This window comes from Lithobates pipiens, unplaced genomic scaffold (assembly GCF_037356315.1).
Source record: "Lithobates pipiens isolate NorthernLeopardFrog02 unplaced genomic scaffold, aLitPip1_a1.2 Scaffold_18, whole genome shotgun sequence".
NCBI classification, from domain to species: domain Eukaryota; kingdom Metazoa; phylum Chordata; class Amphibia; order Anura; family Ranidae; genus Lithobates; species Lithobates pipiens.
The window spans coordinates 193005355-193019439 of NW_027507758.1; the positions used below are offsets into that span (position 1 = coordinate 193005355).

The following is a 14085-nucleotide window of genomic DNA, read 5'->3' on the forward strand; positions in this document are numbered from 1 at the left end:
GTGAGGGGTGTACTCACTTTTGTGAGATACTGTAAGTGCTTATTTGCCTAGGACTACATACATATGTAATTATTTGCCTAGGGATACATACATATGTGCTTATTACCTTGAGCTGCTTACATAGATGCATGAATGGCAAGAACACTTTTATACCTGCATGTAGGGCTGTGTGAACACACCATTGCTCATCGCTACCTGCATGTTTGCATACCTGGGTACCTGCATACTTGCATACCTAATGGATTGTATAACAGTAGACCAACATTGTCTAGGCCTGCATCCTTGTAGAACTGCGTATTTGTTTGTCTAATACAGTCACTTTTTTATGTATCTGTTAGATTAGCTAAATGACTTAGGGTGAGGCATGTACACCACCCTTAGGTTCAGTGGTCTGGCAATGTTCACATTTCCTGTTGGACCAATGTCATCAAGGTGATCTGAGCCACTGTGGCGCCTGATCTCAGATCAAGTCTGGTTAGTACTTGGATGGGAGACTGCCCAGGTTTCCCTCCTAAGTGAGGGAGGCATCTGAGGTTGCTGTGTTTGAGTGTATCTCAGACCATAACATTTTAGAGCAGTCTCTGAGGTGCTTCGCTCCTTCTTTAGTCGTCAGTCTTTGCCTTGCGTTGGGTCTTGGAGCAAAAATTATGGGCTCATTATTGTAAAACATTTAACTGGTAGTTCTGTTTTAGATGGGCTTGGTTTGTTCAGTGACGACCTCTCTGCAAGAGGTAGATTACGGGGCCCATAATCATCAGAAAAGACACAGCTTCATGTGGCGGAATTTTTCAGACCTCATCAAAGATTTCTGTAACGCAGTGGAAAGTCATCTGTTTTATTTTTTTAACCATCCTTCAAGCGGGCCACAGCTTTTGAGGTTCACAAAGCTCCTAGCTCTGCTGCTGGACTTGCTAAAGACAGACGGGGTGTCAATCTCAGTATACCTCAATAACCTTTGCTCAGGAAGCAGTTGGTCCAGATTTTTCTTTCGATAGATTTTGCAGTAGGAAGCTGTATCCAGGTTGAAGCACATTCGTTATGCACAGTCCTACTCCAGGTCTTGGTAGAGGATCATTCTCTCTGTCTGGAAATTTAAGATCCAGGTATTGGATTGCGGGAGGACTCTGTTCCTCGGGTGTTTCACAGCTAAAGATTGGTGGTTGATGGTTAGGAATCTAGAAAGGTTGAATTCTTGCTTTCAGGTATTGGAAGATAATAACCATTGATGCCAGTTTTTCTATTTGGTTTGAGGGTGGCTACAGTTCACTGGACTTGGTCTCCCATAAATATCTTGGAGCTTTTTGCCAGTACGCCTTGCTCTGGATTATGGTAAAGACCAGTTGTAGGTTCTATCCAGAAAAGCCTCTGCAGGGGTTTTATATCAACCACCAGGGCAGCACCAGGAGTCATGTTGCTCAGGAACGTGACCACATTCTGTCTGGGACAGTACAAAGACTGTCTCTATCGTCCATGCATATTCCAGGTATAGAATAGTGGCAGGGGGAACTGTGCAGGTGAATCTACTTTGATGCCAAGTTCTACAACAAGTTGGGACAGGTTGTGTCTGGGACGAAGGTCCCACTGGCACTGGAGGTAGATGCACTGCTAAGGCCTCAGGGACCAATGATTCCTTATTTGACACTTTACCTCCATTTCGACTTCTGCATCTTTTGTGAAGAATCCGGAAGGTGTAACACTGATAATGTTAGCCGAATTAGCCTGGAGGGCTTGGTACACTGACATAACGAGTCTTGTGGGGGGTTGCCTTTTGGACACTCCCAGTCCTAATGGTCTTGAGTTCTGTATCTCGGCACTGTTGAGCCCCTGGAAGCCCACTTCAGGGAACTTCGATTACAGGACATTTTTTTGGCCTGGGGTGAAGCCAGGAAGTGGCACCCACAGAAATATGCGAGTGAGAGATTTTCTTTTTCTTTCCCCAATCGGTAGGGGAATGGAGATTGGCCTTAAGTACAGTTAAGGTTCAGAGTTCACCCCCATCATTTTTTTATTTTTTCCAGAGATCGTTGTTTCTCACTCCTGGATTCATACTTCATACAGTGGGTAACAGTCATTCCTGCCTGTCAGGCCACTCTTGTGTCCTTGGGACTTGAATTCTGTTGGTCCTTTATCTTGGAAACTGGCTGCTTTGGTGGCTATCACTTCACTAGGTGCAATGTCAGAGTTGGCGGTTCTTTCATGCAAGGAGCTGTTCTTGGTTTCATAGGGTGATGTTGTGCCCTCATCCATTTTTTGCTTAGAGCGGTGTCTAGTTTTCACTTAAGGCAAGACATTGTCTTGATTCGTATTCGGATCCTCATTTGGCAGAAGTAAGGTCACTGCATACTCTGGAGGTATTTCAGGCTATCAGAATTACTTGAATTGTTAGCACAGGTCAGGAATCCTGGACCCTCAGCCCTTTTTTTGTTAAAAGCGATCGCTACCAGGTGTGTGGGGACATCTTGGGCCGTCCACCATCAGTCAGCGGCTCAGAATTTTAAGGCCATTTCATGGTCTTTTGTTCATACATTCACAGAATTTTACCAGATGAATATCAAAGCCACGAAGGATGCTGCTTTGGCCATGTTTTGGGTGGCAGGGGAAGTCCTTCTCAGGTGGCAGTTTCTGTGATTGTGTTGCTCTCCCTTCAAGTGCATTGCTTTAGGACATCCCACATAGTCATTATTATGGTTGCTCTGTACTCCGTGATGCACGATAAAGAAAATAGGATTTTTTCGAAAATTCCTGTAAAATACTTTTCTTGGAGTACATCACGGGACGCAGAGGTCTCTCCCATCTTTTTTGGGATATTCATTACTTTGCTACAAAACTGAGATCCTTCTTGTGTAGGAGGGGTTATATAGGGACTATAGGACTTCCTTATTGACTATCTGCCAGTGTCTATCCACCAGTAGGTGTCGTATAACCCAAATAGTCATTACTATGGTTGCTCTGTGTCCAGTGATGTACTCCAAGAAAAGGATTTTACAGGTAAGTATGAACAAAAAAATCCTATTTTTTTATTTTTATTTTTTTCCTGTGTGTTATTGTTGTACTTGTATGGAAGGACAACCCCAGTGAGTCAACAGGCTTTAATAGATGAAAGCATTCTGTTTTGTCAGTTTAAGTTGCTTCTGAGATCATTCATAATTCACTGCATGTGCATTGTGTTGAAAAAAATGCACTAGTCTGTCTAGTTCAACCAATAAAATAAAACGCACACAAATCGAAAATCTCCATATAACACTATCCTAGGGCTCAAAAGTTGCTAGCCAAGCCTTAAGTTACTCACCACCAGTTGCCTCACGCAATCCCTACCCTGATTCCGCCCCTAAACACTTCCTTTGTAAATTATTTAATGAAATGGCACAACGTTATCAGCTCAGCCTTGTTGGTGCCCATCAGCGCAGCCTTGTCTGTGCCCATCAATGTAGCCTATCACTGCACAGGGATCAGAGTGGAATCGGGAGGAGACCCAGCAGAGAGGATCTACTGCTGTGACAGTTTGCATCTGAAACGCTAGCCACTGTCAAAGTCCCGCCTCCTGGACTGGCTCCTATGATAGACATCACACTACTTCAATTTCAGCTTTTTGAATTAGTGTGTTTGTAGGTAGAAGGCGATTAGATTTAGCAAAAGCCGCAGCCTCCAGCCCAGTATGTATATCAGCTACCTCAATTGTGTACAGCAAGATACATATAGAGGAATCTGGGTTAGGCTGGTTTTAGCTGGGAATGGGTGCCATGCCCTTACATAAGTGTTGTAGTTGCACGGCCAAGTAATAAAGTCATGGATTGGGCATAGCCAGACCCCCAGCATCTTTGGGTCTATGCAGGTGTTTCAACCTCACTCTAGGTACCTTAGTGTGCAACAGCAAGTGACTACAAATATACTTCTTGAAAAATACTCAGTGGTTTAACCAATATAGTAGTATATAAATATAGAAATATAGTAGTTGGGGCACAAAAAGCATTTAACTAAATGTACTTTGCCAGCCAATGATCGCCCAATTAAAATTGTACCCCAGAAGAGGCTAAGCATATAGTTTATATTCAGGTGGCAGAAATCCTTCAGCTGTGGTGTGATCTGTATTTAAAGGAAGATGTAATTGGAACTGGGTAGGAAGGAGCAATGGTTTTCAAAGGGTTATCTAGCAGCATTAACGCTGATTTGTCGCAATTTATAATGAGACCTGACAGTTTACCAAATTTGGTACTAGGGCTCATAGCCATTTAAAGGGAATGTGAGGTGTCACCTAGTAATAACATAGTATTGTCTGCATAAAGCAACGCTTTCTCTTGCAGCTCCCCAAATTTGGAATCCTACTATATCCAGGCTTTCCCTAATGGATGCGGCCAATAGTTCAATCGCTAGTGCAAATAATAACTGTGACAGGTGACATCCATGGCGGTTGCCCCTGCCAAGGTGGAACGTAGATGAAATCCACCCAGCCTTCAGGATGGCTGCCACTGGATGGTTGTCTAACAATTTAAGCCATGAGGTAAGGACGGGGCCAAAGCCAAATCTGCAAAGGATGGCCCAAAGTTAGGGCCACGCCACACCATCAAAGGCTTTGACCGCATCTAAAGACAGCAGAGCCCTGCTACCCATCGGCCCTGGCCTGGATATTGAGGAACAAGTTGCGCAGATTGACAGCCATGCACTTTTGGGGCATAAAGCCAGACTGATCCGAGAGAGTAATCCGTAGAGGTTTATTCTTGCCCGGTTTCAACATGAGTATGTTATTTAGTTTTTATCATAGAATATGGTGAGGTATCACATTGTCTTGCAGCATTCAGCACTTTTAATATAAATGCCAGTATCTTTCCCCTGTACAGTTTGTACACCTCTACCAGCAAACCATCTTCAGGTGCCTTGCAGTTAGGGGATGCAGCAGTTGCCTCTTGTAACTACTCTATCAGAAACAGGAGAATGCTTCACTCTCCAATTACGTTAGGCAGCTCAGGTAGTTTGATATTGTTTAATTAGGTCAAGATGCCTTCAGACGTGCATGCTTGCTTTGATTGGTATAAAGTGAAGTAAAAGGAAACAAGTTATGCAATTATGGAATCTGATGATGGCTAACCTACTTTCCCTGGCCCTCAAGACACCCATGGAGCCTCCAGAGTGCAATTCTCTAGCAATCCTAGTGAGTAACCTCTCCCTGTTTGTTCTCCCTCCTCATAGAATGCCAGCTTGGAGAAAAAAAAGTTCCTATCTGCCGAGGATAATACCAGATGTTCTACCGCATTCTGAACAGACAGCCAGGACCTCCTAATAGGATCATCTGTATACTCTTGCTCCAATTGGTGTACCCATTGTTCATGCTTAACTCGTAAACCATTCGTGTTTTGTTTAACTCCAGAATGTCACTTAAAAGTATACCTCAAAGGAATGCTTTAAATGTATCACAACTTTGCATTATATAAGTGTGGTTCTCATTAGCGGCAAGAAAATCAACTATAGATAGGTGAATAGTGGTATGCCAGGGAAAGAGGTTAAGCCATAAGGTATTTCGTTTCCATGTGGCAAATATTAGGTAAGTTGAGGGCCTCCCCTACAGGCAGATCACCAGGTGGGAGTGATCTGATATACCTCTGGGAAGATAGATATTTTTTGAGGTAGGGCTGTAAGGTGGGCATACCCAAACAAAGATCAAGCCTAGATAGCCAAATATAGGATTTGGAAAAGCAAAACATTTTTTTTTTTCTCCTGAGGGTGGTTGGCACGCCAGAAATCAATCCAGCCCGCCTCTTGTATGAACCTAAACAGGACAGTACCTTTATCTGGAACCCCCGTAGTAGGAGCAGGATGTTTATCTAACCAGGGGTGGAGGTAACAAAGTCCCCATCAGTAATGCCGCGTACACACGACCGGTTTTCCCGACGGAATAAACTCTGAAGGTTTTCCCGACGGAGTTCCGCTGAAACTGCCGTGCGTACACACGATCACACAAAAGTACGATTGTCAAGAACGCAGTGACGTACAGCACGTACGACGGGTCTAGAAAACAGAATGTCAAGACCCAGTGCGTCACTCTTTGGGCTCCTTCTGCTAATCTCGTGTTAGTAGAAGTTTGGTTAGAGACAATTTGCACTTTTCAGACTCCCCCTTTTTCAGATCGTTTTACTGCTGTTCAGTTTGTGCTTGTGGGTTTGTATCTGGTTTTCAGTGCATGTAGTCAATTCGTATCTGTTTTTCAGTGAGTTCTGGTCCACTCGTTACTGATTTTCAGCTCGCTCTTCACAGGCATTGCTGTTATCAGTGCGTTCTGTTAAGTTCGTTTTGACCAGCCGACCATTTTGAAACCATGGTGCGGATACGTACTCATTGTAAAGATTGTGCTCTGTGGGTGCTTGGTGTTGGGGTTCATACTTTGACCCGAGCCCAGTGCATGAACAGGGCGAGAAGGAGTTCATGGACCAAAAATTGACCAATTCTCGCACATGCCTTTGCTTCGCAAGATCCAGGAGAATAATCCTGATGATTTCAGGAATTATCTCAGGATGACGGACCCTGTTTTTCACCGTATGTTGGCTTTGCTCACCCTTTATATCAGCAGGCAGGAGACCTGCATGAGGCAAGCCAACACTCCGGAGCAGAACCTAGTCGCCACCTGTCAGTACTTGGCAACTAGGAGAAGTCTGCAGGATTTTGAGTTCTCAACAGGCATCTCCCCCCAGGCTCTGGGGATCATTATTCCAGAGACCTGTTCTGCCATCATTCAGGTCCTGCAGAAGGACTATATTAAGATAAGTATTCTGCTTTAACATCACATTATATGTATTGTTTGCTAATGTATTGTATTTATGTCATCATTCCTTAATTACCATGTTTGGAATATGCTGTGAATGTCCCCTTTATCCTCATGCTTGCTGGAAGCTTTTAATGCTCCTTTTTTGGCCTACATGCATATTTGCCTTCCCTAACCTCCCCAGCATGCTATCCAAGGCCCATATACACCTGTAGCCTAGTCCCTTAAACAATGTATATTGTCAGGTCCATTGTACTGCTTTCCCCGAAACACACCCTAAAATGTGTCCAAATGTTATGTATGTCCTTAAATTCATTCATAACCCCCCCCCCCCCCCCCCCATCCCCTAAAATGTGTCCAAATGTTGTGTGTCTTTTAATTCAGGCAGAGTGCTGGAGGCTTTTTTTGGCTTCCAAACTCACCTCAAACCCCCCCCCCCCAACCCCAATACAACTGCCATCAGAGGGGGTGAGGAATCTGATAAAGTGGGCCTTATATTTTTGACTTTAAATACTCCTTAAAATGTTATACTGATGTTGTGCAAGAATGTTTTTTGTGTAATCTGCTTGCAATGTTATGTGCAAAAGTACTTGTATTTTGTTTCTTGTTTGACTCCACAGTTTCGTTCAATGCCACAGGAATGGCAGACTGTGGCCTCCCGTTTTGCTGATCGTTGGGACTTTCCTGACTGTGGAGGGGCTATAGATGGGAAGCATGTCCACATTGTGCCACCACCCCATTCGGGGTCTTACTATTATAACTATAAGGGGTTTATTAGTGTAGCGTTACTGGTGGTGGTGTTGGCACACTGAGTTCCTCCTCCTGAGTTCCTTCTTATGTGGACATGGGGAAGAATGGCCGGATGGAGGAGTCTTTGCCCAGATGGAGTTTTACCAGCGTCTCCAGACTGGTGGCCTGGCATTGCCACCTGATGAGGATAATGTGGTAGGACTCCCCTTCATCTTTATTGCTGATAAAGCGTTCTGTCTGGGCGAGCACATGATGAGGCCATTCCCCAAAGAACCCTCACCCTGGAGAGGACGGAGAGGAGGGTTTTTAACTACCAGCTGGCCAGAGCAAGAAGAGTTGTTGAGAATACCTTTGGGATAATGGCAGCCGGTTCCTCCTGTTTCTGACAGCAATCCATATGGTGGACTACAAAATCAACCATATCCTATGCTGCTGCATACTGCAAAATTATTAAAGAAAAAAAACACTGAATTATATAGCCTCAGTTGTGCCTGAGGCAGGTCAGACAATTCTCTGAGGGGTCTGGATACTGGCTGTACTGGCTTGGCACCCCAAAGCACCCGTGTAGTTCGGGAGGAATATGTTAATTATTTTACGGGTAGTAGGGCCATTGAAATGCCAGACAATATCAAATTTTTATTAATAAAAAAAATTATCAGATAAAATCTAGAAATTTCTTTATTGCTTGCTTTTCTTTTTGGCTGTCTCCTAGGTTCTCCTAGTGCACTTGTAGTGCCAAGTGGATTTTCCTTTAGTAAATAAGCCCCATTGTCACTGTAAACACAAAATTACTTACAAAACTGGTATTGAGCATTGAAAGAAGAAGCCACACATTGTTGTTTCTCAAAATTTTTACTCTGTGCACATTCATATGTGCGTTTTAGAAAACTTGAAAAAAATTTTTTTTTTAAACATAACATACACAGCTCTGGAACTTACAAAGTTTAACGTATAAGAACTGAAGGCAATATCAGACATTATAGTGTCAAAAATGTCTTGAAATTGCATTCATCAGATGGGGTGATGTCACCCCTGTAAAAGCCAAATTTTGAAGATGCACACAAATTGGGAGTCCAAATGGGTAATGTCAACATGTCTTATCTCCCATCATGGGGGATCAATGGATGTGTTTTGGGGGTTGCACCCACAAAACGTGTACATTGAGATGGCAGATAGCACATGTTGACACACTGTGCATCTTCAAAATTTGGCTTTTAAAATGTACAAAAAACATTTTTTTTCGGAGTCCAACAACACTGAAAATGGATGTGATTGGCCAAAAAGTTTGATTCTCCCCAGCACATCTATCATGTACTTAATTTGCTGTTCCATAACATTCAGTTTATTTAGAATATTGTCAATTTCCCCATTCCACTGCATGATGTCGTGGATGAGCCTTTGGGCGCTGGCCTAAGTGAAAGGTTCAGCTTCCTGTTCCACAACCAGCACATCGCCTAAAAATTGGTTAAAAAACATGTATTTAGAAATATGCAGGCATACATAATTACCTGTTTGGGTGACCATCTCACCCGCTTCCTCCGCCTCTCCTTCCTGCAGATCCTCGAGGGGGCTCGGATTTCCCAATCTTGTTGGCTATGTGGGTGGTCCCTGGTGTCCTCTGAGTGTTGTCCTCCAAGTCTTTTCTCCCCTATGAGAATGAAACAAAAGGTATACTTGGCACGCAGATATTTGAGTTCAGTAATAGGAATATGAAACATTGCTTGGAAGTGGTGTACAATTGTATGGTTGGGCAGAGATCCAAGTTGAAGACATGATTAATTGCCTTTTAACCAAGCTGGAATAATTACCTTTTTTAGCCAAGTTTCAAAGAGACACCCCAAGTATCCACTGGAGCACCTGTGTGGGTCACCCTAAAAAATATGCTCTGGTGTCCCACACTAGTGCTCCTGAGTCCAGATGTGTAAACAGCTGCTGAGTGTCCTCTCCTTACATGCCACTGAATGAAGTTTGCAATTCATTCTAGTTTCAAAGACATCTAGACAACAATGTCCTAAACTTCTTTTAATAAGACAAATTAGCATGACTAAAATGTTAAGGCCCTGTATCAGCTAAAAACATTGTATTTATTTGCAAACGAACAATGTTTCCTACGAACCTGCAATTTAATAATCATAATGGGAACACACAAGTACTTTTTGAAGCACCTTCTTCTATACTGATCCGGCTCCCTCAGTTTAAGGTCGGACCAGCGTTTCCTTAATTGGTCTTTGAAGCGTCGTACCCCAAAATTGTGCTCCAGTGTCTTCACAACTTTGGTCATGATTTTGGCCGTGCACAAATTCGGCTGGGTGTACGGTCCATGTTTACCATCACAATCCTTCCTCCAAGATTTCCACCATCCTCTACCATTTCTTCAAAGGCCATATTGGAGGCCTTAAATCTCCTCCCCCTGGATCGGGATGTTTCGGGCTCCGGGCTTTCCTCCTCGCTACTGGAATAATTTCCAACCACCTGTTCTGTCTCCGCCATGTTGCTCCTACTGCGCACCGAAGAGAAAAGGGGCGGGGAATATTTGTGAAAAAGAACGTCAAGAGTTTCACGCATGCGCCGTGTATATAAAGCTAACACGCATGTGTCGTACGTACGAGCTGTGTGGAGGAAGGACAAACGGAAGTGGCGAGCGTGCAAAACGAAGTTAAAATTTTGAACTTGGTCTATCACAGTAGCCTATACTGCTTCAAGATTGAGGCCTATATTGGGATAAGATAATGCGAGGTTTAGGCTGGCGTTAGTGTTTTTGTCTTGTGTATTGTCTTACAGCAAAGATGAATCAGTTTAAGGACCCAGAATTCATGGGCAGTTTTATAGACCGATACAGGGAGATGAGGAATTTGTGGGAGGTGAAACACAGCTTATATTATAATAAACAAGCTAGGAGGTCATCGCTGGAAAAACTTCTGGAATTTGTGAAGACTCGGGTCCCCGAAGCAAATATGAAGTTTTTGGAAAATTAAAATTGGGATCTTGAGGAACATGTATAAGAAGGAGCATAATAAGATCCAGAAATCACTCTAATCCAGAGTATCAGCAGAGAATGTTTATGTCCCCAGACTGTGGTACTTCAACAAACTGCGGTTTCTGGACAACCAGACTGAAGCCAGGGAATCTTTCGACCCTTCCCTACAGCCTCCCCTCCACCATTCCCTCAACCCCAGCAGAGGCTGACGAGGAACAACCTGTGGATGCGCCCAGCTGGAGCCAGGTATATTATTTTTTTTACATATTTATTGTCCTAATATTAATGATGTTAACTAGATGTTATAATTGATTACAAATAAATGATTTTAGCCAAAAAATGATGTATACATATCACTAGACGCTGATCATTCTGGGGTCAGAATGCTAGTCTTTTCTATTTATTAACATTCAATTTGTAAGTAATTAGCTGAAAATTGTGTGATTTATTGACGCAAAAACTACAACTATGTCCCTCTTTTATACAGAGGATGAGCTCAGCCAGGAGGAGGGCCCGGAACGTGGCAGCCAGGAGGCTATGCCCAGTGTCAGCCAGGAGGTGGCCATGCCCAGTGTCGGCCAGGAGGAGGCTGGGCCCAGTAGGCGCCTCACCTAATCCCAGGTGCCTCCCCTCTGCCTTGCCACCAAAAGGCCCAGGAAGGGGACAATGACCTCCTCCTCCACCACAGCCTCCAAGGAAGGCTGCAGGGAAGAGAAGAAAATGATGGCCTGGGTTCAGTCTGGTCTGACAGAAGACGCAGGCTGTTGTAGTACCACAGCCTGGGGACAGTTGTGTCATCTGCTGCTGGTCCCCATCTCTGGGATTCCTGGACCAGATTGTGCTCCCTATTATATGGACTCATCAAGCTTACAATTTTCTTTTCCATAGACTTGTTGATGTGTGCCATGGGGGCCAAAAGGCTTTGCAAATTCCAAAAGTTTGTCCAGCGTTGACTTCCTCTTTATTTTGTTACCCAGAATAAATGGATTTTTTTCTTTTCACAAAATACTTTCCTATGTGTTTTTATTCAAAAAGGACAGTTTGTTTGTGAGTAGGCAGGTATATTTAAAAAAGACCATGTCAAATTAACAAGGGACAACAACCTCCTTGAGGTTAATAAAAAATATATGATAAAAAGCCTTCTGCATGCAGCAGCCTGCCCAGCACCCCCTAATACTTACCCGAGCCCTTTCTCTATCCAGCGATGTCCTTCAGCCATCTGTGACTCTCCTGATTTGCTGAGACACAGCAGCGGCACCACTGGCTCCCAGGGTTGTCAATCAGTCAGCCAATCAGGAGAGAGGGGCGGGGCCGAACTGCAGCTCCATGTCTGAATGCACACACTGAGCCTCAGCTCGAGTGCCCCCATAGCAAGCTGCTTGCTGTGGTGGAAATTGACAGGAGGGAGGGGCCAGGAGCAGCAAGGAGGGACCCGAGAAGAGGAGGAACTAGACTGCCCTGTGCAAATCCACTGCACGGAGAAGGTAAGTATAACATGTTTGTTCTGTTAAAAAAAAAAGATCGAATTTCATCCCTTTGATCTGTCGATGAAGAAACAATAAGTTGAAAAACAATAAAATGTTTAATTGAAGCGTTCTGTATGCACGGCTGAGCAATGTTGTTGATGAGCATTGCCAGACTGATTTGTATTTATTTTTTTCACATCTCCTGCTGCCGACCTATTTTGTGTACTCGAGCTGCAGCTGTGATTAATCAGAACTGAATTACCATGTACTGTGACTGGGGGAAACCGGCAGAAGGACTGCATGAACTAGACACGCACTGTGTACGTTGATGACATTTTATGGGCATGTCTAGTACACCCAGAATCTGCAATTGGGTATACACCGATTAGCGGGTGGTACTTCTCAAGCTGTTTTACCCATTGCCATTTATAAATGGCACTGGGAAAATAACAGTCCACCAATCCACTGTTTTATAAACATACTTTGACATTAAAAAAAACTGGTTAAGTTGTCTGTTGTCTTTGATTGGTATGAGAAATCATTTGGTTGGTGAAGGATAAGACTTTTTCTCTTGCTTTACCCTGGGAAGAATGGCAGCCAGAACAACACTATTTCATCTAGTCAACCATTGATGTGAAACAACATTGTAAGCATTGAAAGGGATTGCCCAATGAAGGTATACTGTCATTGCCTGTTCTGCAGGATGGGGAACTTTTTTCCTTTTAAATGCCAGGAGGTGAACACTTTGGGCTTGTTCACACAGCCTGCACACTAAACCCCAGTGGTTTATTGTGAGGGCAGCTCTCCATTTCAGCTGCAGTGAGCTGGCGGTAGAGGGTGGTGTGTTGCCTTTTTTACCTCATCATACAGGTTCTCTTCTTTTTTTCTTTTTTTGCAACAGCATTATTTGATGTGCACAGAAGGGACACTCCATTCGTGCAGTCGTACTTCTGTAAGTAACATATGATCCCTTCCTGTGTTTTGAGAAAATGCAGCATGTCTGCATTTCATCAAAACTCACTGAATTACACTTCCAGAGCAAGTTGCAGTGTTAACAGAGCACATTAAATGCAGTTGTTTTTGGTGGGTCCTGCATTCATTCATTTGGAAAAATGCAGGTCACCACAGTATGTGTGAACAGAGCCTTAAAGTGGTTGTAAAGCTTAAGCATGAAATATCCACAAAGCATATCCCTCTGTCGTGTGTACCTGTCTCAATCCAGGGCACTAGTTGTCATTTCTGTCTACTGCCTTGTTCCTCTGTTATCAACATGAGTCACTTCTAACAAGTTTTCCTGACACCAAGGGAAAAAAGTGACATGGGGAGGGACCTTCAGCACACAGCCTGTGATTGACAGCCTCAGTCCCTTTCTTGTGTGCTGTATCCCTTCCCTTTAATCTGCTCTTAGCTGTTCTCACTGATCTTTCCAGAATAAACCCTGCTTTTCAGAGCCAAGGAATTCTGCGTAAAATCTGCACTTTGAATGGATGTAGAGAAGAATGGGCTGCCGATAAACAGATACAACATATGTAGGAGGATTTGTTTCATCTCTGTGTATGTTACTTCACTGGGTATATGTTATAGTTTACAGCCCCTTTAAACTACCTATAAACAGTCCTGGAATAATCTATTTGGAATATTGCAGCATAAATAGAACTGACAGTGATTCATTTAGGCTATCTAGATTTGTATGTTATACTTTGCTTATAACAGCTATTTTATGTTTTTTGATTGTAGGAATACATCAGAACAACTTCCTCAGTTCTCAAGTGGTAAGCAGATTACTGTATCTATAGAAGAGTAGTTTTGTTTTATATACTTTCACAGTATGTGCATATGTCCAAATGTATGTCTCATCTTTCTCTATCAGTTTAAAGGAGAAGTATAGTCAAAGATTTTTTGGCCATACTTCTCATGTGGGACACAGGAGTGCTTTTATTTCTGCACTCCTCTGTCCCCAATTCAGGCGGCAGTAGGTTAAAGCTTGCTGCCAGCTGACCTCACAGAGCCAGTCCAGGCTCTGCAGGGATCCCAGCAATAACCCAGATGCCTGACTGGCAACTCGTTCAGCCTATCAGCACGCCGATGAGAGTCTGAGCCAGTCGCTCGCACCCCCTACACAACCAGGCGCTCTAGTGAGC

General features: G+C 43.6%; 1 protein-coding gene across 1 annotated transcript in view; it reads left to right on the plus strand.

Moving 5' to 3' along the window:
- Positions 1 to 14085, plus strand: part of RIOX1 (ribosomal oxygenase 1) — a gene marked incomplete at its 5' end in the record, with an annotated part of 155567 nt that overhangs the window by 52959 nt on the left and 88523 nt on the right. Inside the window, 1 exon segment of the mRNA XM_077486487.1 lies at positions 13682 to 13716. Coding sequence (XP_077342613.1) covers positions 13682 to 13716 — 35 coding nt within the window.